The sequence below is a fragment of the Daktulosphaira vitifoliae genome, unplaced genomic scaffold, assembly GCF_025091365.1.
Source record: "Daktulosphaira vitifoliae isolate Bord-2020 unplaced genomic scaffold, ASM2509136v1 Scaffold_1, whole genome shotgun sequence".
Taxonomy (NCBI): domain Eukaryota; kingdom Metazoa; phylum Arthropoda; class Insecta; order Hemiptera; family Phylloxeridae; genus Daktulosphaira; species Daktulosphaira vitifoliae.
In genome coordinates this window covers 45,831,763-45,856,299 of record NW_026099572.1, presented here as the reverse complement: position 1 = coordinate 45,856,299, position 24,537 = coordinate 45,831,763, and the positions used below count along the sequence as shown (strand labels likewise).

Genomic DNA, 24,537 nt, shown 5'->3' with positions numbered 1-24,537 from the left:
AAAAAAAAAAAAAAAAAACAATAATAATAATAAATTTTACATTTTATGATGAAATAATTCGAAAAGAAAAAAGCGCAGTATGAAAAATATACATTTTTTTCGTTATGATTATTCTTATTTTTTTCTTTAAGAAAATTGTTTAACCTGAAAATTCGTCTAGTGGAATTAGTGGCGATGGTATTATCTGATTGTGGCAGAGTTATTCGACCTGTCTGGCGAGTTTCGATAAAAAGCTGAACAATAATTCTGGACGGGTGCTAAAAGACGCATTTATTAGCAGCGTTAGTTCATTCACATTATTTTATCACTACCATATTAATTAAATTTGTGTATAAACGTAGGGTCATGTCGACATGTACTGTTTTATTAGCTATGCTTAACTATTTTGTATTTAGATTCAGTACGTTGACTTAACCATAACAAAAATAATTAATGAAAACATTAACATACCCATCGCCGTGTGCGAATTTATTAACCGATTCGAACTAACAAAGTTTGTCGGTCACCAGTTTTAAATTCAATTGCCATCGTGTTTTTTTATCGTTATCTACCCGAAATGATCTAAGTATGCGAGAAACGTTAATGGTGATTGTATCATAACAAAATTTAAGACACGCCTCATATTGTTTATGGTTTTTGTTTAATACATAGAGTATAGTGTCCGACTGAAAATCTTGTATGGTGAAATTATAAAGTTAATTCGTTAAGAAATGTTGATTTTAGGACCTGAATAAAGGCTAAATAAAGATTCGCTAAGAATCTTTTATATAAGGAAAAAGATTTCCCTCCTCGGCTAGAATTTGTGACGTAATAAGGTTAATAAATTTTTCGCTAATAAACTAAAAGTTCATAACGTATGCAAAAGTATATACATATTTGCTAATAGATTTTATTGAAATAATTTTTTTTATAAATTAAATAATATAATGATTCTAGCAGTCCAAGGCAAGTGTTATTTCTGACACCTGAGGCGTATGACTTCCTTTACCTCCTTCTAGGGATATCATTTACCGTTTGCATATTATAAAAATTCTGTGTTTTCAACTAGTTTCCTAAGGTTTAACCTTTCAACATCCAAAAAAGAGATAATAATCCCTCCGCATCGTTAAATCCTACAGAGTGACCTCTATAATCAGTAGCGGATCTAGGATTTTTTACAGCGGGTCTTATTTTACTATTATTGCTTCTTAGCAAACCCTTATTCAAATTTCCCGCTGATAAAGGCGAGGGAGGGATAGAATACAAAATTTGGGATTTTAAATACTTTTGAAAGTTAATTCCAAAATATATTAGTGCGCGGATCTACTTTCCCTGTTGTTTTATCTATTTTCAATTCTATCAGAATTTTTATATGATGAAAACTTTCACTCGATCATTATATAAAAACACTTTTACTTGTTCACGGTAACTTCTTATGTTTGTTTTAAATCTGAATACTAAAAGAATAATTACACATAATAGTAGCACCTACTTATAGTATTAACAGTATGCATAGTATTAACTAACAGTCAATGAAGATACGTCTGTATATACCAACTTGATTACAATTTATAATATTGATTATACAATTAAAAAAATTATTTAAAAAAAATATTTTTTCATAAAGCAATATTCATGGATTTTTTTTTTGAAACGCAGTTATGCAAGTTTTGCATATTGACTGAATTTTTATTTATTTAACTTCAGAATTATTGTGCCCTCAAAAACCAAATGGATAATTTGGGACACTGGCGTAATCATAGGGAGAGGTACGGATGTCATTACTTATATGACAAAAGTAATTACATAGCGAAGATACAATTTTTTTTCATTTGTAGGAGAAAGTCAAGATTTTTCTATGTATATCCACTCCCCGAGACGAAATCCTAATTACGCCATTGATTAGGGCCTAATTAAGATTTTTTTTGGCTCCTTCTGTTTGTTTTTAAATTGAAATAACTAGTTTTTGTCTGTATAAAATATTATTTACTAACTAACATTGATGTATATTAACGACAAAGGTTAATTCGAGAGTATCGTTTTTTGCTTATTTTCTTAAAAACCTCTTTCCGAAATCGTTATTATAAATAATTACTATTAAATTTTATGGAAAATAGCATGCGTGTATAATAATATACGATAAATCTCTCTTTGAAAGCACATATTGTAGTACATACGAATGCGGGTCCCATATAAAGACCTTTCTCGGCTCACCACCACTAAGAATTCTTTTATAAAAATTTATTGATCCTAAATATCCATTTAAACACTTTACTGTTAGACAATTCAAAGATTACAGTTATATATATATAATATAATATTACAATGTTCGAGTGAAATGGACTATTTATAAGATTGTATTTTATAAATAAAATAATTTGTTGACTTGCCAACAATAATGTACGAATTAAATAAATATATATCATCTGGATTGCTAATGTTCCGCGCTGATTATTATTATTTTTTCAATGCCGCAGTTTGTGGTATATTTCCATAATAGTTGCACATTACAAAAATAAATGCAATAGAAGCAAAAAAACTACACTTTTCTAATCTTCATGATTTCTATTGTTTGCTAAATGAAGACGATTATATTCGTAGCTGAAATTAGAACGAAACAAATAAACACCATCGAGATGAATAGCAATTAATTATTTGCGTTTGACAACAACACGATCATTGCGTTGTTAAAGCAACTAGCGCACTAAGTGAGTTGCATATTTTATTTACACACACCAAGTATTTGTGGAAGATGAGACATGTGTGCGGGACGGCGCAAGGAACGCATAGAACCAGATACGTTCAAAGTGATAATATTTGCAAATTGCACTCGGAGTCATCGTTGCAGTAGAATTTATCTTTTTTGTTTGCATCCGCGATAATACTGAGAGCACAATTCTGTTGCTCGTTTAAACTCGTCGTATTGCACATTATTTCCACTTTATTAAGTATTCCAATCGGTTGTGGCCTCCACACCCCGTGCGGTTTTCTATTGACCGCCCGAGGCTGGCTGTCCTCAGATTTCGTTTAAGGATGACGAGTCCATTAAACTGTAAATAATTTGCGACGGAATACGTGCAGATGTTTGCACACAACAACAACTCTGAGGTCATAGCTGACCGTTGAACCTGGTCGTCGTAGTAGTATCGCATTGTCAGGAACGGAATAGTATCTCTCTTATTAGTAATTTTCGTTTATAAATACACGATATTTATATTGGGTTGGCAGTAGCCCATTATTTGTACGGCACAGAGCGACCAACGCGCACACACAAACACATGTATCCATACAATCTTAAACGATTTCTATATCTATACGTGTCCGAGATGACTGCGTTGTGTGTGTGTGTTTACTCACAACCATATAGTGTGGTGTTGTGTGCGCTCTCCGAGCAGGCCGCCGCCACTCCGACCAGAGGTGAACGTCCTAGTACGGCGTGTGGCATTAACCTCCCGGCGGCGGCGGCGGCGTATCATTTTCTCCCTCCTATTATCCTGCGACCAAGTCGTCGTCGTCGTCCATATCTTCTTAGAGTCTTAGACGTCTTTTTATTTTCCATTACGCCATCAGACGTAATGAGCCGGGTTTTTATATAAACAAATAGATCTGGCCGAGGGTAAAAAAATAACCCATACGCGCTCAGAGGACACTACGCGTTAAAACAGTCGTGTGTACAATTCCCGGGGTCGTAAACCTTTTGTACCGGGTACGCGTTTTATTTGTCTTTTACTCTTTGTCACTACACTCGCGGTACTTTCGTTCCACAAAACCTCATATACTTTTAGTTGACCGCCGAAGGAAAATTCTATAAAAACCCACCCGCAGATGGGTACTCGCCCCTGGAATCTGTTTTCACTGGTGTCCGACAGTATTCTCATAGGACGTTACGAATCCAAGAAAAAATTATCAAAAAAGCACATCGCATTGCCTGCCCTTGAATAATGTGCTCGGAAAACAACATTCACGGTTAGTTGAAATTTACCGACACCGGCTGTGTAGAAGTGCAGAGTTCATGAACTGTTTGTCGCTCCAAATAGATCCATGTTCGATGTGTCGTAAATTAATAACTAAAAAACGGATTACGCAAACAGCTAACGACGTCCCCCGTTGCCTCGTGTTTGAGTGTTGTAACACCACATAACCCGCAGATCCCACATGGACGCCAAAAAGGGGAGTTTCTGCAATAGTTAGTTTCAGAGGCTCCAAATGGGTTCTTAATAACTCCTCGTCATATATTCAATATGGGATACGTAAATCTTTTTTTTTTTTTCAATAGCTATTTTATTGTTACTTAACCATTTTTTTTTTTTTTTTTTATCACAATATGTGCACGCAGTGCACGTGAACCAATACATCTAAATAAACATTAACTTTATCACCTGAAGGTTGTACGGAATTTAACTATTTAAACGCGCTAAATAACAAACATATTTATACGCGTTCTAAATAAAGAACCGTTTAACATTTGCAAGTTTTAGCATAAAAAACAGTTTCGTTCTTTTAAATTAATCACTAATACGTACATGTTTTATGATACACAAAACCTTACGCCGCATTAGAAATAAAACTTTTTGTTTTATTTAATAAATGATGTTATAGCTTGGGAAGTTATTTTTTTAACGAAAACAACATGTTTCACTTAAGACCTAAACTATTTTGTTTTAGAGAGATGCAAAAAAAAAAAAACTAATAAACGTTTTTTTACATGATATTTCATATAAATATTTCCAGATTCGGACAGAACTAAATAATAAATCTTTAAATCACTTATCTTTGTATAATAATAACAAAGAACAAAGTAATTGAAATTGCATTTTGTAAGCGAATAAAACACATGCATATCGTTGGCTATGTGTCAAAATTTAATGTACCATTGAAAAATTGTACTATTTTTTTTTTTTTTAATGCATAGATGAAAGTGAATTGTGTCAATTTAAGTGGGAGGTTTGGTACACTATGCAATTATTGAATGGAGGTAAATATAAATGCAAAATTCTATACTAACAAAATAGAACTTGTTATGCAGATCACAGCGGTTGTAGAATTTATTTTTAATGACTAATTTAACTCGGGTGTGTCATTGCTTTTTAAGATAACTTACAAACCTAAACCATTACTAAGTATGTATAGCTTATACACACGAGCCTGACCTATCAGCGTTGGTTCATTATTTTCTTTATAGAATTATATTCTTTGGGTACAACGCTGACATACTTTACTTTTCTTTTGTTTAAAATGAATTTTGCATGTATAATAAAGTAAATTATTTCATTTGTGTTAGAACACAGGAAATAGCGAAGAAAACATATTTTTAATTTTATGATTCATTATTAATAGTATAATTGTGTTTTTTTATAAATACAAAAAAAAAAACAAGAGATTTACTGAATATATCAAATTTTATTTAGTATTAATATGTATTATGACTTCGATAAGGTCAGTTAAATATTATTATGAATGAATTATTATAATTACACATTTATTAACATCGCAAAGACTTGTAAATATTAATAGCTATAAGACTAAGAAAACCTTGAGCGAAGTCTTTAGAGTGCAATAAAATAGAGTTCACGGTTGAGATTATATTGGCAAGAAGTTTTTTATGTTTGCGAAAACAATGCACAAGTCTTATATCGGAGAAGGTTGCAAAGTGATGACTGTAGGCATTCCGAGATATCAACAAAAGGATAGGGCAGTTGTCCGTATGTTTTCAGGATGTGCTCTTCATGGTGTATGGAGTGAGAAAAAAGATAGGTCAATGTACTCATCGCATGCTCAATGGCAGAATTTCACTATTTCGTTGGACAAGTAATGCAAAATATATGCTTGACTAAGGAACGTGCAGCCCTCCTGGAGAGATATGAGTAGGTGGCTTCCTGTTTCCGATAACAATTCTCAAATAGATAATGGATGACACAATTATAAATTTCATTTAAAATTTTCTTCAATTATTAGCCGCTATTACAGTTAAATTGATTAGTACAAAAAAAAATGTATTGTTTATTAGTTTCAATAGACCTTTACAAATCGATTAGTATTAACAATTATAATAAATAATGTATTATTGATTAACAAAAATTAATTTTAATTTACCGACATTTTAACAAATTGTTAATTTTAATGCATGTTTAATAAAGCAAATTAATGTGCTCAAATATGATTGGATAGTAGTTTAGCTAGAAAATAAATTTGGTTACAAAAACTTTTATTTTTAGACGCGCCATGAACTAATTAAATTAGTTTACCAAATTTATGTCCTCAAAACTGACTCAAATATTTTAGCGCAAATTAATGTTGAAAGGGATAACAATTTATCAAACAAATTTTCTTCGAGGACTACAGGCCGAGTTAGCTACTCGTTTTTTAACATTTAATTATATTACAATTAATTTTGCTATAGTAATTATTATCATTATATACTGTCGTTCATATAATTTTCAATTCGTATATATTAAGGCTAATTTTGATTGTAATTTAAAATATTAAATTTCCGATCCATGACATAATTTCAGTTGCTATACTTTATTATTTATAAATACGTCAAATGCCTATTTCTAATTAAAAACATGTAAGAGTTCGACACGAATTTCTCGTCAAGTATTTATTTGTTCAACAATTATTACTTTCACAATGACATTGTAATATATGAAATAGTATTAATTATGATTCGTTATCCACATAGATTCTATTTAAACCTGTTATAAACTTTACTATTTATAATAATTCACCAGGTAAAATTGTCACGTATGAATTTCAATGTTGAGTTATAATTCTAACATTACAATACTTAAAATGTTATTTATTTTAAAATATGAATCATGTAGATAGTTTAAAAAAAAAAAATTGCTTTAAGAGTTGAAACACTTGTATAGGTTAGTAACATGTAGGTCGAACCAGGTCTAGAACAAAAAAAAGTTCCGTTTGTCCGTTACAGCACGCGTGAATAACAAATACCTTTTTTTATGCTTTTATACAATTACCTTATCTTTGGTTTAATTTATACAAACACATTAATCATACCACAGGAAAACATTGCACTGGTATTGTTTAATTGCAAAAGACATAACACAAACACAAAACGACACAACTTGTGGCTGAATAAAAAAACAGTGCTATTCAAAACAATAACACACCAATTGCAATTGTGAATAGTTTACCGACACCCACATAAATGCAATTCGAGTACCAAGTACTATTATGTTAGTGGGTCGTTTAGTGTGTAATACGGTTCATTCGAGGTTTACTTGAAAATTGTATAGTTAGTTAGACAAAGAGTATTAATGGCACGTGTATTTTTGGAAAAGCGAGAGTAAACACTTGAGAAATGTTTTTATAAAGAATTAAATGATGATTGATGAAAAACAACAACTATTTAAAGTTTACTTAAAAAATTATCAATCAGGCCGACTATTTAGTTTATTCACTTAAATTTGCATTGATATTTCACTTTTAGTATTTAATGGTTGATTAATGTTTTTCGTTTTTCTTAGTTAAAATGATGTATCTTAACAAAGTTCATGTGACTTTTTACATGGAAGTTTCTATATTCTGTTTGGCGTTACATTCTAAGTTTTCATTATCTGATCTCTAGTCGTACACCAATCGCAATTTAAAATCTTCCGCGCTGTTTCATTTAGCCGATTTTGTCATTGGAAACTACTATATAGTTTAGCATTCATTTGTTTTTAGTAATGGTATTGGTTGCTTCAATTATCATTACTTTATTTATCTTTAAATCTTTATCTTTCGAATTCATAATAGTAAGTAAGTTGATCGCTATAAATTCAAATGGTTCGGGAAGATTAAAAGATCAACAGATACAATACTAAAGGATATTATAATTCTACTGTCGGTGTTTGGATCATCGTCAAAGGCGTCGGTACCTTTTATATTCTTCCATAAAAGAAAAAGAAAATGTCCGACGTCATGAACTGCTGGTTGCATTTAACACTCGAATAGGTAATAGTACAATAAGAATAACAATACAATTTTGTTTTTTTGAACTTTATTCGCTTATTTTTCTTTTCAAACCGCAATTTCGGTTAAATTTTATCAATGACCTAAATTGTATAGAGGAATAACTTTTCAAATAGAAACAACAATTTTAGGATGATTTATTTTTTAGTTTTCGTACAAAGTCTGCCTTTTTTTTAATCGTGCTCCAATTCTAAACAGTTTATGGAACCAAATTAAATTTAATTTTTTTAACAACATATCATCTTAAATATTAGTTATAATTTATAGCACTCCACTTCTACAGATTTCATCATTTTAACACAACATAATTTTATCAATTAAAAACAATTGAAAACCCCACTATTGTATTATTATTAACAGGTGTACGTTTTTTGGCATTATCAGAGCATTAAGGTTATCAACGTCCGTCGTCCAAAAATCAATGCCAAATTTTTATCAAAGAACAGAAACTTAGATAGAGCATGCGGACAACTCCAAATTTTTAATTAACCTTAAATATTTTGTAATAGCAGACTGTGTGATGTTTGAGCATTCGTAAATCTCGGTCATACTTCGTAATATTGTGTAATTATACGCAAACGAAAACTGTAATCATTAACTACACTAATATTCTAGGAAATAGCTACAAATGTATAGTTTTTTTAATCTCAAGAATGTATAGGGCTATAAAACGAAACAGTAGGCACGAAACAATGGTATCCGATAACATAGTAACAATATTAGCCGTGGGACTATTATCTAGTTTTATATTTCTCGTGAAAATAATAGTAATATTAAATATATATATTGATTATACATATTTTTTTTCCATTTAACAATCTCATGAATATCACTTTATGATAAATCACTTTCAGTCACGTCAACAGATATCTCTTCTAGAAAAATTATCAGCATTTTTTTTTTTAGGTTCGCGACAATCCTGCTCGCTGTTTTTTAACCGTCCAAACTCCCGTTAAATTTTTTAACGTTTACAGTTAGTTTGTCTGTAAACCAGTTTAGTATTCCAGAACTATAAAAATGAAACGGACCGTTCTGATTAAAATTTTTTTTTTTTTTAGTATACTCAACTTGTCACTCCAGTCAGAAACGGTTGCGACCGTCGAATATTTTACTGCATGTATATAGATAAATTGTTTTTTTTTACCCGTCAGTACAACGTACCGAAATTCAAAAGACACTCTATGTATGACACAACGGTAGGTCAAATTTTGAATTCCGGTTGACGTTTTCTCTGGTCACAAAATTTCGAATCCTTTTGCGAAAATTGTGTCAAATATATACAATGTTTATCAGACAGTGAACTGCTTAAATCAAAAGTTAAATGAAGATCGAAGTTTTGCAATGCCATTACAGCCAACGAAATTTTAAACTCGACATTTAAATACTTTTTGATTTATAGAAGTACATTTTTTTATTTCTTTAGACAAATTGTAAACTCCGTCAAAAATGTTTTATACCAGTTTTAAGAACTGATAAATTTAATTTCACAAACTACGACAAATATGAAATTTCCTAAAAACTCTATTATTGATGACACATAAATGATCGGCTGATGTGTGTAGGCGAATTTATGGGTTTTAGTAGAATGATAACATTTTGTATAAAATTTAAAAAGGTTGATAATTATCACGGATTTTTCTCGTTGGGGGTTAAAGACCTTTTTTTACTTATCACATATTTTTACTAGTTCCAAAGTTATATACTGTTAACAGTAATAGTATGATTTTACCTCTTTATTGCATTGCCGCTTATTGAATAGATGTTATAGTCAAAATAAACAAAAAAATATTTAACTGCACACTTTTTAATTATAATATTTATTTTATTATGTACGTTTATAATTATTAATCAAAATGTATGTACATATTTGTACGTTTTCATTAACCAAATGGTATTCTACATTTTTTGTATAGATTTAAATTGTAATGGGGACTAAAAAATGTTTAGATAAAATCGTTAGTTTTATGTGCAGTGAAGACTGATAAAACATACNTAAAAAGATAAAATCGTTAGTTTTATGTGCAGTGAAGACTGATAAAACATACTGATTTATTTTCTACTTTGTCGGAGTTTGTGAAATNTTTAGATAAAATCGTTAGTTTTATGTGCAGTGAAGACTGATAAAACATACTGATTTATTTTCTACTTTGTCGGAGTTTGTGAAATATAGTTTATCAGTTTTGTCAGAGTTTACATAAGTAAAATTTTGAAAGGATCACTTTAATCGGAGTTTATTACAGCCCTTCTTAACTATTATGTTCAGTAAAACCTACCCAATGCACATTACTTTGGTCTCATTATGATTGGTTGTCTTATCAAATAACGTTTGAACTCAATGAATTTAATTGAACGATAATTTTATACCAACAAAAAATTTACTTATTGGTGTCATGACGATTTGAAACAAGAAGAAGTACAATTGCTGTTAGTTAACGTTAACCGTTACTGGAATTTGTGTTTGTATAATTTATGTTCTTGGGGCCAACAACTGTCCAAGGAACTGTCAAGAAAATTAGGTCATAAAAATATTGGCGGCATTTCATTGTTGTACAGAAACGTACGGAGCACTTCTCGTATTTTGCTTTTTAAGTATAGTACAATTGTTGCATACGCTTTACTAACGAAAAGAACTTATTATACGTTAACATTCAAGTAATGATGTATGCAGAGGGTCATTGGCTCCTTGGTCTTCCTTGACAGCAATATTTATTTCTAAAATAAAGTGAAGAACAGAATAAAAAATTAAGATCTAAAATATCGAGTTTTGTAGATTTCATTACTTTGGCCACTTGTTCAAGTTAGTTTTACGATTGTCACACAACATACCTGAATATTTATTCGGTTTTAAAAAAATAGTTACCCTGGTCAAGGGTATTTCCAGTGTATTACTAATAGCGGAAGTGGATTAGACACAGCTTTTATCATAAATCAAATTACACTATAGTAATCGAGGCTCTTTACTATCTTCATTTTTAATGTAACCGCACTGTAATAAGTACTACATCAAAGATACGGAATGAGTGTATAGCATTATCTTAATAGTCCATACACATTTATGTATATGTATTTAAAATATAATAAATCGTGAAACATCGACTGCTGGGGCGAGTTTTAGGAGAGCCGTTACAAAATATACGTTAACGCGAGTAAATAAGGGAAATAAAACGGTTATTAAAGGTTGGAGTTCCAGGAAACCTAAAAGGTCATTATTTCCATGTATTCGGTATGTTATGACAATGTTTAATTAAAAAACCGATTGTTAAGCCATAACGTGTAACGGCTCTCAAAAACAGCATGTGAATAACCACACAGACGGCGTATTTTGTTCAAGTGGCCTTTACAAGGACTAATTATACTAACTGTTTTACTACCGGAACGTGTTTTTTTGTTATACGCCTTATTTGTTTTTTTTTTTTTTACATTTGTCCGTCATATTAAATATTTTGTTGTCATGGCACATTATCGTCATACTCTAGTTACTATTTTGAACAGTCAAAAATAACTTTTTACGTGATTTCAACGGTTTTACATCAATTCGATGTGTTCCAAACTGGGAGGTAGTAGGTTCCTCAGCGTCTGGTGGTATTTACCATGACATTTATATTTAATGGTACCGATTTGGAGACATTTTTTTCGCAAGTTCCTACAAAAGGCTGTGTAATGAAACTGTAAGCGTGGCAAACATGTGTAACACTATTGTAGAAAGGATTAACTCGGTGTTCGACACAAGTGATATATTTGGTTGTATAGGCCTACCTATAACCGATTATGAAATGTTTTTCAGAACATCCTATCGTTGTTTCTGCATACCTGCAAAGGCACGTTGTGGCGTCACCTTTTTAGACGCTTAACCCATACCGGTTTACAATACACGCGTCCGCGTTCCCATGAAGTCTCGTGGCATTCAGACGTGAACCCGTAACCCGTCCGATATAACAATATCCTGAAGTTACCAATAGTTTTAGGGCTAAAATCGAAAAAACAATCCCTCGTCGACACGTGGCGGCAGCCTATCGATGGTAAATTGCAATTGAAAATCAAAATGCATCAAGCGGCCGCCACCACGCCCTTCGCTCGTCTTTATAATTAACGACTACAACAGGGTCACTTACCACCTTCTCCTTGGGGCAAAAATGACGGCGACAGTGGCACTCCCTCGATCGAAGCACGCGGCTAAGGTACGTCGAGACACCCGACCATTCATATGTTAGGCGGCAGACTTGCGAAGCAACAGGGTTGAGTTTGAAACAGCTGTTTGTAAAACACAACAAAATATAATAGTAATAACACCGAGGCGAGAATAATGATAATAATAATAATAACAACGAACGCTGAAGTGATTGTGAGCAAAAAAAGCAGGTGATGGCCAAAGGTATACATACCTACCTATCTGCCTACCTGGAGAGCAGGTGCAGCGTTTTGGCGGGAAATTTTCGTAAGGTCGCGCGTGTGCAGGTGGTGTGCGGGTGCCTGGAGGTCAATTATGGTAGATTTTTTGGCGGGAAAATCACGGTATGTTTCGCTATACACGAAGACGAGCAAATAGAAGAGAGAAAAAAGGTACCTTTTATTTGTATGCGTCTGCCTACGACTGCTGCTGCTGCATTTGTTGCTGCCGTCTTGCTCTTTCTTAGGTTCGTACTGTGTGCAGGCTGTGGCGGACGACCAGCTGCCACCCGACCGTCTACGCCAAGGCCCGCGAGGTCCGCCACACCAGGTGTACGCAACAGCTGCATTGCTTTGCTCTCCTCGGTGCTTCTGGACTGCTTCCTTGGTCCTCCACCGCCTCCGCACAAACACGGATCCCGTCAATCTAACCTATCATAAACAAAATAATCCGCCATCGGGTTCCGTGCGTTCTCTCCTTTTCTTACCTGTAGATCTTCTGCGGTCTCATACATGTAACACATCACGCCATGTGCCGCATGATCGGGACGGCTGCTTGGTACATTGAAGTAGAGTCCAAGTGGGGTTTTTCAAAGGAAACATGCGACCAACGGTTTTTTGCAATATCGCCTTTTAAAATAACACTAAGCCCATACGTGATATAGTAGTTTCTATTGAATTCCATGATGACCACGTGGGCCGTCTTAATATCATTTTTAAAAATGTCCAATTTACCTACGTGTTTTTTCATGTGTATTTCAGAAACACCCTTAACATTAAAGAATAAAAATTGTTTTAATTTTCATCTTGGATCTTGATAATATTTTCATTAATTACTCTTGTTATCTATAGACATTTAGTATTATTTCAGTGAATACAAGAAACGAAATTCGGAGAATATTTCATTTTATGCGACTGCCTGAAACATATTTTTATGTTACTTTATTCAAAAAATAAAAAAACAACAGAAAAGTAATTTCCTTGACACAACGTTTGACTATTTATCTATACCTATTACATTATTAGAATTTAAGATAACAGCTATGCATTATACGTCAAAAATAGGTTAGCATTGTTAATTTGATGAAAACTATAAACATTAAATAAAAAAAAAAATCCAAAATATGATCATCAGTAAATCATACGATATTTTCAAATAGAATTTCTTCAACAAATATGAGTTATACGATTCATTATATTATTTATTGTCTGCATTTTTTAAAGAATATACGTATTTCCATGAACAATCTCTGTCAAAATAGTATTTTTATATGTCATTTTGCGGAAATCCCGTGTCCTTATGATCGTGTATTATTTTAAAAAACTGTCCATACACACACACGAATACACGCACATATAGTTGTGTGCACCTTGAGCTTAGGAATTCGATTTACAGTATACAATATTATTGTGCAATAACACAACCAGCTGGAAAAAAAGACGGAATATACATATACGTATGCGCGTCCTGCTGGGGGCGACAATCAGAGAGAAAGAACACACGTGCCTGGCACACTTGCCACGTCTTTTTTCTTATTAAAATAAAACATTTTTCTCCGTTGTGTCCGTGCGAGGGTGGTAAGGGATGGCCGAGAGTCGATGGAACATGAACAAATATTCGGCTTCTTTCAAAGGGACGATGTTGCTATAAAGCAGTTTCGGTACTATCTGGACAGTAGCCATCTATCTGTACGAGGCGGGTGTACCTTCTGTTAATGCAGTCGGCACGTGGTATTCGATACATGAGAGACTAACTGCCTTCCAGGTATCGAATCCATCTAGAAACAATATCTAATCACCTATAAATTACAATTATTGTATAATTTTCAGTTGACATGTCATATGAGACAGATATGTGGACTCCTACGGGGCACTATAAACACGGACCTGATCAATTAAGCGAATAAAATGCCAGATACTCAATGTCGTCATTACTTGACGTTAAAAAGGCTCGTACTACGTATTTTGTATGCTTAGTATTATTCTATAATCATTGTTCAGTTGACTTAGAAATTGTCAAGTCAACTGTCAAATTTTATAATTGAAATTGTCATTTTAGTCAACTCGGATTTGCTCCTTTGTTTGTAACTACAAATCCCGTCTAGTACATTTACTCGTTTTTGATTGTGAAAAACATGAGACTTACTTTGCCAAAATACGTTTATAAATGAATTTTAAAAAATGAACGGTTTGCTGCAACAACTAAATAAATCGACTTTTGAAAAGTTTTTAAGGAAAACAAAATAACAAATTTGTATTTCAATGTATCGAAAAAATACTTCTATTACTACAAATCAATGACGATATACGAACAAATATATATAAATAAAAGCACAGTCGCTGTATAATATTCAGTCAAAAAGTAAACAAACAAAGAACATTTTTAATGTACAGCAGTGTAACACTTTTCCCATTAACTGTTTAGCTAAACTAAACTTAATATTTTTTATACGCGCGTTGATTACGAGATTTATATAATTATGATTTAACGAACGTATAATTAGTGTAAATTTAGCTCAATTGACGCAATTGGTGTTATGAGATACAAGTTGTGTTTAATAATAACCAATTGAAAGAAGAAAAAAACTAATCATAGAAGACAAATAATACAAGTTCAAGGTCTTCAAGATAAATTCAGCACTTAGATCATAAAACAACAGCAAAGTTATGTTTGACACGTTTTATCTAGACCCATTCATGGCATTTTGCATTTCAAAACCTATTGACTAGAGTCTATAACAAACAATGAACGATTTCATTCAGTAACGTTTTAAAAATAGAGAAACGCACTGTAAATATTATGCAATGGATTAGTAAACTACACTAAACGATAAATTGTTGTATTATGTGATAAACATAACGCATATCTGGGTGGAAATCTTATCTCACAAACAAGTTACGTTTTTTAACCGAACCTGTACAATAGGTAGTATATTTCAAAAATTGTTTTTACTTATAATTTGATATATAACATTTATGATAATCGTTGTTGAAGTCAGTGAATAAGAAGCATCGCGGGGGTAAATAATTATTTTACACAAGTCCCCTACGCATTGTCTTTGTTGTGACTTTACCGAAAATAACTTCCCATAAATATTTTTTACCACCCAGAAGTGGTGGTCTGTTATCAAAGTGGTGTGAGCCGTATGTATGTGTGTACATACATACGTTTCTCGGGCACAATGAGTCTTAGTCCTTAACAACGGGTCAGTTTCGTGACCGACCGCTAACGACTTGGTGTAGAGAGTCATTAAGTAGCCTAAATTACAGAGTATGCGTTGTACTCCCACACCAATATTGGAAAGGGATGATGACCGTCTGAGCTGTGCAGAACTCCATACGCCAAGTACGTGTACTAGTATATGACTAGTGTACACGACTGGTTATTGTAATTTTTACCCTTACCTACACACATACGGACACCGTGAAATAAAAACGGATTACAATTCAAAAACATCTGAAATATCTGGAGATTTATTGTCTGAGCGTGGTAGTCTAAGTCCCAAGGCGGATGTAATGTACCCGTCGGAATCAAACAACAGAATTATTAAACTTCTCTTACCTCTAACGAATCAAAAGAACCTCGGATGCGGCGATTGTGTATTAAATTACTTGGATCACGAAAGAGATCTTGTACTAAATGTCTTAGATCATTAGTCCGTTCAGGTAACTACCGTGTTGCGCCAATGGGCTGTTCATCAATATAAAAAATTGTGAAGTTTTTATTAAACAACACACCTTTATCATGATATTCGATGGTATATCATTTTATAAAAATAATTTGTACATCAACTCTAATTACTATATGAATATTGCATGATAGTTAGAATTGTCTTCCTAATCCTTTCAAGTTATATAATTAAATTAAATACGAGCGAAATAATTTTACGAGAACAAAAAAAATATTTTAACCACTTGGTAGGCACCGTTAATTGGATTTTGAAACAATTATTGATGTACATACAATTTTTATTTACAGTTTTTATTTTTTTTTTATTTTTAAATTAATCATTAGTTTATTTTTGTTTAATTACATCCGGTACTAAAATTTCAGATTTACCAAAATTTACATAAACTGAAATTTTAATTAGCCATGTGATATTTTTTATATAATATTAATTGGTAACAATTACTGATGGCGTAAACCTCCATAGAATAAAACGAATGTTATTTATACTTACACTTAAATTTATTATTATTAACATTCATATGAGAGGAACAAACGAAAAATAACACTTCCCTTGGCATTTTAGACAAATCGTAAAAACTATATTAATTATAGATACAGAAAATGATAAAAATTTTAAATTTAACGGATTCGACTTTTGATTATTTTAAGAATAAAATACCTATAAATATTTATAAATATCATTAATATTTCACGATTTCAGTTTTGTACATTTTTTACTCGTAAACATTTTGAATTTAATTTTACGTTTTAAAATAAAAGTTGAAATAGTAAATTATTCATTAAGTAATCTAGTAAAATGTTTGTTGTTTTATTTTTCCTAAGACAATTGTTTGTTTAAATGTGATTTTTATAAAACTAGGGTCAATGTTACTCGTGCGGTCTTTCGAAGAATAAGATCCCTCTAATTACAACCACACACGAGTAATAATTAGCATGCGCCATGATTTAATATTTACGACTGATATTTATTACTTAATTGACCTTTACGGCCTTACATAACCCCAATTCATAGAAACAGTTAATATTCTATCATAATAGTCACTGTTAACTCGTTCGACAATTTTAGAGAGTGAAAAAATTATTAAGAAAAAATATATAATCAATAGAAATGAAAATTTCAGTAACCTAAACAAGATATATGTTTGAATAATGAATAATCGTTAGCTTATTTCTCAATATAGTCTAAAACGTGAACCCCGAGGTGACAATTTTTTTAATATGTCCATTGACTATTCAAATAACAAGTTTTTATATAAACCTAGTTGTGTGAGTTGTTAAACGTTTTCTAAATTCACAAATAAGTATGCCACTTGGTTAAAAATAAGTAAAATATTCTCTTTTTATACGACAGTAAAAAATTTCATTCTTAAAGATGTCAATACAAGAATAAATCAAAATTTACAATCGTTGACTACATGGAACTGCGAACTTAATGATCTCACGTAAAATTTTCAATTGTGCAGCCATTGCTATCTTAAGTCAAAATAATGTAAATATAAAATAAAATGTATCTACACGTATACAGCTTTATAAAAAGTATAATAGTGTCTCCATCATAATCTGACGCTTCGCCTTCTTGTTTAACAACCGCAGTCGGCCAACACCTCTGTTCGTCATGCAAAGACATAGTCGTATGGGAAAATGCTAGTCACGGACCCGTTTAATTCTGATATTTCGCTCAGTACACACATCTTAATCCTCAACAATCATCAATGAACACGAATTGGCCTTCTCTCCTTGACAAATGACACCTTTCCCTTATTAAGGGGATTATTTGAAACATTCTATCGGCAGGAAATCGCGATCGCGTAACAGCACTCCCTCGTGAGATTTTCGAATTAGGTGTCGCTTGACACTGCGATTGACGATTGCTATGAATGGTAGTTTTTAAGCTAAGAAAAAAAATGTCTTGTATTTTACTCGTTTTATTTACGTGGGACGGAAAAGTAGTTTATTCTCATGTACCTGTTTATTGCACGTTGCGAGTGCGCGTAAAAAACCAACAGCACCGGACTGCTATGCGAAAACACAATGCATTCAAATACTTTTATGTAAAACACTCTTGCAACTTATTCGAGGAGTTAAATTTAAATAAAAATTTAAGTGTAGAGTGCAATTTAGTTACACAACGATCTCGTTTGTCGACAACAGCGAACAAAATTTTGAAGAAGAAAAAAAGTGAAGATTTATAACTCAAGTAGATAAAGTTGTATTTTTTTCGATACTCTTTAATATCATTAAACCAACTTAATGCACACGAAAATAGCGTGTGTAACGATCATGTGCCATGAAAAGCGCATGCGGTGCATATAAATATTTTCTTATTGTTCGTCGAATAACACTATTATATTGTGTACTAATTCTAAATTACTACAGTCGAAGGTCAAAGATTAGAAGAATGATTGAAAAATATATTTAGTGACAACATAAAGTAACACCACCTTCTTTTGAATATGAAAAGTAATACCGTCGAATGTATGAATTGTAAGTAATGTAGGCGTGAAGCAATCGATACTGGTTTGTAAAAGGCTGTAAATTAATATATTCGCTATTGATAAAAAATTGTGACAAACAAGTGCAGGAAAACTAAGATTCAAGTAATAAAAAGACCGACTATATGCAGTCATCGTAAAACGCGTGTGGTCGCAATGATTTATTATTTGCTTTGTATTGCTCGCGACAAATATCCGTTCACCCGTTCAGTACATAAGAATACCGGTAGTGCACCCCAAAAATATTAACCGAATTTTTTGTTCAAGAAGCCCACAGGATCGTTCAACGGTAAAGGATCGAAAAATAAACACCCATCCAGTTTGCCGCCGTGTAAAACCGCGAAGATATTTATAATCTTTGTTTGGTTTACTTTCTCCGCACTGACGTTTTTGAACTGATATAGTTTAGTATGGTGGAAAATTAAATAAAATACGTTATAGTATACAGTCTTGGTTAATTGTGTTGAAACTGACAATTATTCATTGAATTATATTTTTATTATATCTAAAAGTTTTTCTCGAATCTTGCATAGTGCTGTATTTAGAATTTTCTCTAGGGAAAGGGCGTCCGCTCGTGCACTATCGTCGTCTACTTGTTAAAAGTATTTTGAACTTCAAAAAATATGTCTAAAAACTTTTTGCGCCCTCCCACTTCAGAAAATTCTGCATTTTACCATTGAGAGAACTTTTGTTGTTACTTCTTTCGAAATAAAAAAAATAGAACCATAAAAATATAAAGTTCACTCAAAGTACTATTGTCGCCGCTACTCTCCTATTGATTTCGCCACTGGTCTTGTGATCGGCCAGACAAGATTCTTTTTATAAGAACACGGTTAGTTAATTATCCAGAGTATTTGTAAGCCGTTGAGCGTTTGGTATTTTGTAATCGTAAAAAAAGGCGCCAAAACCTCTTAGCCGTTGTTGTAATTTCTAAGGTTCGTCACGTTTAAAATGTAAGGGTATCATCGCTTTACTTAAGGGGGTTGCACGTGTGTCGCGTCGAAGTGGTCGTTATTATCTGGGGTCAAACTAAATACCGTAGTATACGTTGTATCTTTTTTTTTTTTTTATTTGTAAAATAAACGCCCTTCTTTTGGTGCTTGGCGACCGTTTAAAACAGTGCAGACAGTGGCCTCTCCCAGCGGGGGTTGTCGTCTCCCGAAGTAATGCTTTGCTTATCTTGATATGATATTTTTGGAGCCAATTGATTCCTAACACACTTATGAAGATAAATACGTGACAAATAGCCATGGGCGAGTAGTCCGTTGCCGCCACCCAAATACAATTTTATAAGATAACGTTGCCGCCACCAGTATCGAATCGTCCTGTGTCAGGTTCTATCTTTGGAGACCTTTTTCGGCATGCGGACAACACGGATAGATAAAAACAACTACACGCTCGTGACAGTATAGGGTGTATCGATTTACATGAACAACGACAAAAATTATACGGGCTACAATTAAGAACAAGGCACACAGTAAAGAGCATGATGACGGTTGATAATCGCACACCCCCGTTGTTTTATACTACACACCACCCCCCGAGAAAATGCCTCGCATCACATTAGATAAACACCATGTTTAACACGCGACTCGTTGCCCGACCTCGAAAACAACTCCAACAACTAAATGATCAATAGATTTTAGCCGAACGTCAATACGTTTATTTTTTATCGGTCAAATCTGAGAATATTTCAAAATGTAATCCGTAGCAAAATATTTTATAATTTACACATATCCTACATGTTCGCACGAGTATGGAATTCCTGTAGGAACCGGAAAGGTTTCCGACTGCATTTGACCGTGTCTAGACGTTTTTATCTCTGGTGACTCATCTCAATGAACCTACTCATGTTAGTCATACTTATTTGACGTACTTTTCACCACATACGTGGACTCAACGGTCGAGTAATTCCTAGAATTCCAAGAACCTTTTTTAACAGTTTCTCAATTTTTAATACCCAATTTCAGATAATATTCTCGGCGGGTTTGTTAACAAAACTATTTATCACCAAAAATTACTGAGTTTTTCGGTTGAATTTTACGTAATAAGCATTAATAAAAAAGAAAACGTTACCACAAAGATTATGACACAAGACATTAAACGTGATTGTTACAAGAACTCCGTCATAGTAGTCGTTTCATTTAATTGTGATGAGCACACTTTTTTATGCTAAATACAACAACCAAGAGATAGTTTTACTAACAGATAAGTCGGGAATGTCGATAGGAATACTTTTTATGTTATACTTGGTAAACCAATTTTTCAAAATATTACAACATAGAGGAATTAATTATTAAATACTATATTTCCTGTTAAACTAAAATAAGTATTTCAATTCTTATTACAAATACATATATTTTATTTTCTTATATACAATACATACATATATATAACTACAAATATATTTATATATATATATATTAAAAATATGTCACTGCTTACACTTAAGACAATTAGAGTCTACATTTTATTTTCTAATGTCTACGGTATTATAAGTCTAAAAAAACACTGTCGAATAATAATAATAAAAAAAAAACAACACAATCCTATATAAATTGTATGTACAATTTTCAAATGTTAACTTCTTTTATAACCATAAATAAAACAAAAATTGTTACTCGGTCTAAATTGAAAAAATATATATTTCTCTTACAGGGTTAAAAGTAATATAAATTAAACAAATTTAACATATTACATTTAATTGATACCTTTGGAAAAAAAAGTAATTTTTTTTTCTGTTGAGATCAGAATAATACATCACATAATGAATATATAAAAATATAAGAGAAACTGTTTTTACAAAATAGAACGATTACAACCCTGGCGAGTTGAACAATTTTTACTTTATTCTTTCCATATAAATAATATATATGTAAATATATTTATTAATAATAATAATAATAATAATATAAACAAGAAAAACAATTAATCTATACAAGATATTTTTACAACAAGTGAATTTTTTGTTCAAAATAACCTTGTGTAAAAAAAAAGTTAATAACAATGAGATCATTTCAGTCCCATAATGGAATAATAAAATTTTGTTAAATTCAATTTTTATCTTGTGATGTGCATATTTGCCCTGAATAATTTATATTTCGAAGAGTTTAATTGGATAAATTATTAAAATAATTAAATGGCGTTATCTAGAGACACAGAACTTCGATCATTTTTTTCGGATAGAACTGCTGAGTAAAAGATAACACCAAGACAGTCTGAAATTTTGATTTTAAATAATGAGCTGAAAAGTTTAAATCATTAATATCTTTGGAAGTTTGTAGAATAATCATAAGAGACCAATGAATCTTTGGATTTTTATCATTTATAAGTTGAGATCTTCTCGAAAAATGAAAAAAAGTTTTAATAAAAAAAAAAAAAAAAAAAGAAAAATAAATGATAGTGTTGTTAACTTGTTTATGAGTGATGCTAAATTATATTAATTTTTCGCTTATAATTTGTATGTATTTAAGCTTAAGTTAAAAATTAAATGTATAATTGCACGTTAACATTAAAATCTAAGGCTAATACTAAACGTACAGACATTAATCTAAGAAGTTAACATTAATTAAAATTATATGATAGTTTTATTTTAAGAAAATACATTCATCTAAAGGATGGGTTTTCTTCGTTAAAATTTTGTCAAGACAAATAAAACAACAAAATTGGACTGGGCATAATAAGCAATGGAAAACCGAACAATAGTCGTGAAGGAGATCAAAAAAACAAAACAGTATAAATATTAATTGTTTAAAAAAAATACATAATTTTTAAAAATTTTTAAAATTTAAAAACATCTGTACAATAACGATGGTTTTGAAAAAATTATACACATATAAATAATGCAATAAAAGTATTTTCTAGGGACAACAAATCCTGTAGAAGTTAATAATATAGTAAGACTATCTATTTGGGAGATCTCGAAAATTTTAGAGGCGAAAATTAACTTTTGGGCACTTGAAGTTTTCTATATTTACTCTGTGCATCCTTTACCAATTTAGATAGCCGTTCGGCGAGTTCTCTTACTCGCTGGTACTGATAAATCTTCGTCTACTACTTTATTCGAAGACCCGATGGTGGTCAGAGGTCTCTTTTTGGTTTTACTCATAAAGTCTAAAACATAAGAAAAAAAAAATGATTTGTTAATACAACCCATAGGTAACACACGTTAGTCTATTAATGATGAATATGACCACCACGCCCAATTTATAACTGATGCATTTTTCCCTTTTTAATTTTTTTTAATATGTATCATCAATTTACTTCATGTCCGAGAGTTGTCGTTTCCCCACCACGTCGTGTAACTAACTACTAATACGAGTGTGTGGGACGAGAAAAAAAAAACCGGTCTCTCGAACACGTGTGCACATATGCAACGCGAGCTTATTATTATTATTATTATTATTATTATGGGCAGATCCTTGTGTATCGTACATTTGTATAATGTGACACTACTCTCCTCCCGGTTGGGGGAAAAAATATCATGTGTCCTCGTCACACGCACACTCATCAATGCTGATATAAACACAATATTTAGTAACGATATTTGCATAACCTAAAAAAAAAAATAAGCGCGATTCCGAAATGAAAAAAAATTAAATAAAAAAAACGTACAACCATATTCAAGGTCTCTGCTCGACGTTAATTGTTTTCGCGCCATTTCGCTATCGTCCAACGCCAATCGCTACTGTATTTTTTGCATAATATTATTTTTATTTATTTTTTTTTTTTTACACCTTTACAAAAACTATAACGTACACACAGACACCGGGTCGACAACAAAGGTTTAGGTATATTCGCGTTTTATCGACTGAAACCAATCGGTGGGCGGACATAAACAACAGATTTTTTCCGGGATGACACTTATTACTTTTTATTTTTTTTTATCCAAAAAGGGTTTAAGGTAATAAACTAAGATTAGAAAGGAGAATATAAAAACTCCCCCTTCGTCGGTTTCATACTTTATTACATTTTTCCCACAGTAGCTGCGCTCACCCTACTCTCACCCAACAGAAGGGTTCACTGCACCCTATTTTCAATGCAGGTGTCCGGGGCCGGTTGCCGTGCAACTATCGGGGGAAACGGCCGTTCTGATAGCAATATAATTCAGTATACCCTTACGCTGATAGAAAAAGTTAATTACTAGATAATAATTACTCAATAGACAATTACCTGTAACTCGAGACTGTCGCTGTCTACTGCTGTTCTGTTGGTCGCTTTCTTCGTTAACATTAACCGCTTGAGGTGACGACTGTGGTAGACAGATGCGTTCCCACGCGTAACGGTCAGCAGGGCTGTCACGCATCGGCCGTTCGTTGACAAAATCAAAGTTCCAGGAACGAGAATTGGCCGCTGCTGCCGACTGCAATTGTCGCTCAAGCCACGCCCGCGTTTCTGAGCGGTCGGCCGGCGGTCCGAACAGCACGCGCTTTACGCTTAGCACGGACGCCTTGCCCGTAACCGCCGTGGTGGCCGCAGCCGTTGCCGTGACCGGTCCGTTGTTGTTATCAACGTTACTCAGCGAATCCGTCTTGGCCATCAACACGCGTCTGCCGACGGTGACTCCATCGGTCGCCAACGACACGAACGTAACCGTCATTGTCGTATTATCGACGACGGGTGTAAACAAAACACAATGATAAAGATCGTAATAAGCGATCAAAAATAGTACTTAGGTCCAAACTGCACTGGCACTCGAAGCGCGCGTACACTGAACAACGGTCGGCCGATGAATTTCGTTTTGTTGGAAAAACAACACTCGCTCACTCAACACAGAACGTTTAAGTAGACGAGTGAAAAAAAAAAAAAACAAACAAACGGTTTTTAAACAACAAAAATTAAAAACAATTTCACACACCGCGACTATTGACCGAAACGTCGATAAAAATATTATAACGATACGGGTACAATGTTATTAACAGCACACACAAAATGGACGCCGGACGGACGCGCGAACGTCGAGATTGCATGTGAAACGGCGTACGGAGAGAGAATGAAATGGGTCCGTACAGC

At 32.6% G+C, this 24,537-nt stretch overlaps 1 protein-coding gene and 1 long non-coding RNA gene across 2 annotated transcripts in view; both read right to left on the bottom strand.

The window, feature by feature from the left end:
- Positions 1 to 14,725, bottom strand: part of LOC126895091 (uncharacterized) — a 30,350-nt gene extending 15,625 nt beyond the window's left edge. The window contains exons 1-2 of the long non-coding RNA XR_007701591.1: positions 12,521 to 14,725; positions 12,069 to 12,207 (exon numbers count right to left, since the gene is read on the bottom strand). This is a non-coding gene — a long non-coding RNA (uncharacterized LOC126895091). The remainder of the gene's footprint in view (positions 1 to 12,068; positions 12,208 to 12,520) is intronic.
- A 4,820-nt stretch (positions 14,726 to 19,545) lies between these two features.
- LOC126906072 (uncharacterized) lies at positions 19,546 to 24,537 on the bottom strand. Its single transcript, XM_050686328.1, has 2 exons — positions 23,698 to 24,537; positions 19,546 to 22,638 (listed from the first exon to the last, which is right to left on the bottom strand). The coding sequence occupies exons 1-2, from the start codon at positions 24,122 to 24,124 to the stop codon at positions 22,523 to 22,525; spliced, it is 543 nt and encodes a 180-aa protein (XP_050542285.1). The 5' UTR covers positions 24,125 to 24,537; the 3' UTR covers positions 19,546 to 22,522.

What these genes read in the sequence shown, in the direction of transcription:
- LOC126906072 (XM_050686328.1), bottom strand. Translation starts at nt 24,124, where the DNA reads ATGACGGTTACGTTCGTGTCGTTGGCGACCGATGGAGTCACCGTCGGC. An exon ending in GCGACAGTCTCGAGTTACAG is followed by an intron (nt 22,639 to 23,697) that starts GTAATTGTCTAT and finishes CTTATGTTTTAG; the next exon opens with ACTTTATGAGTAAAACCAAA.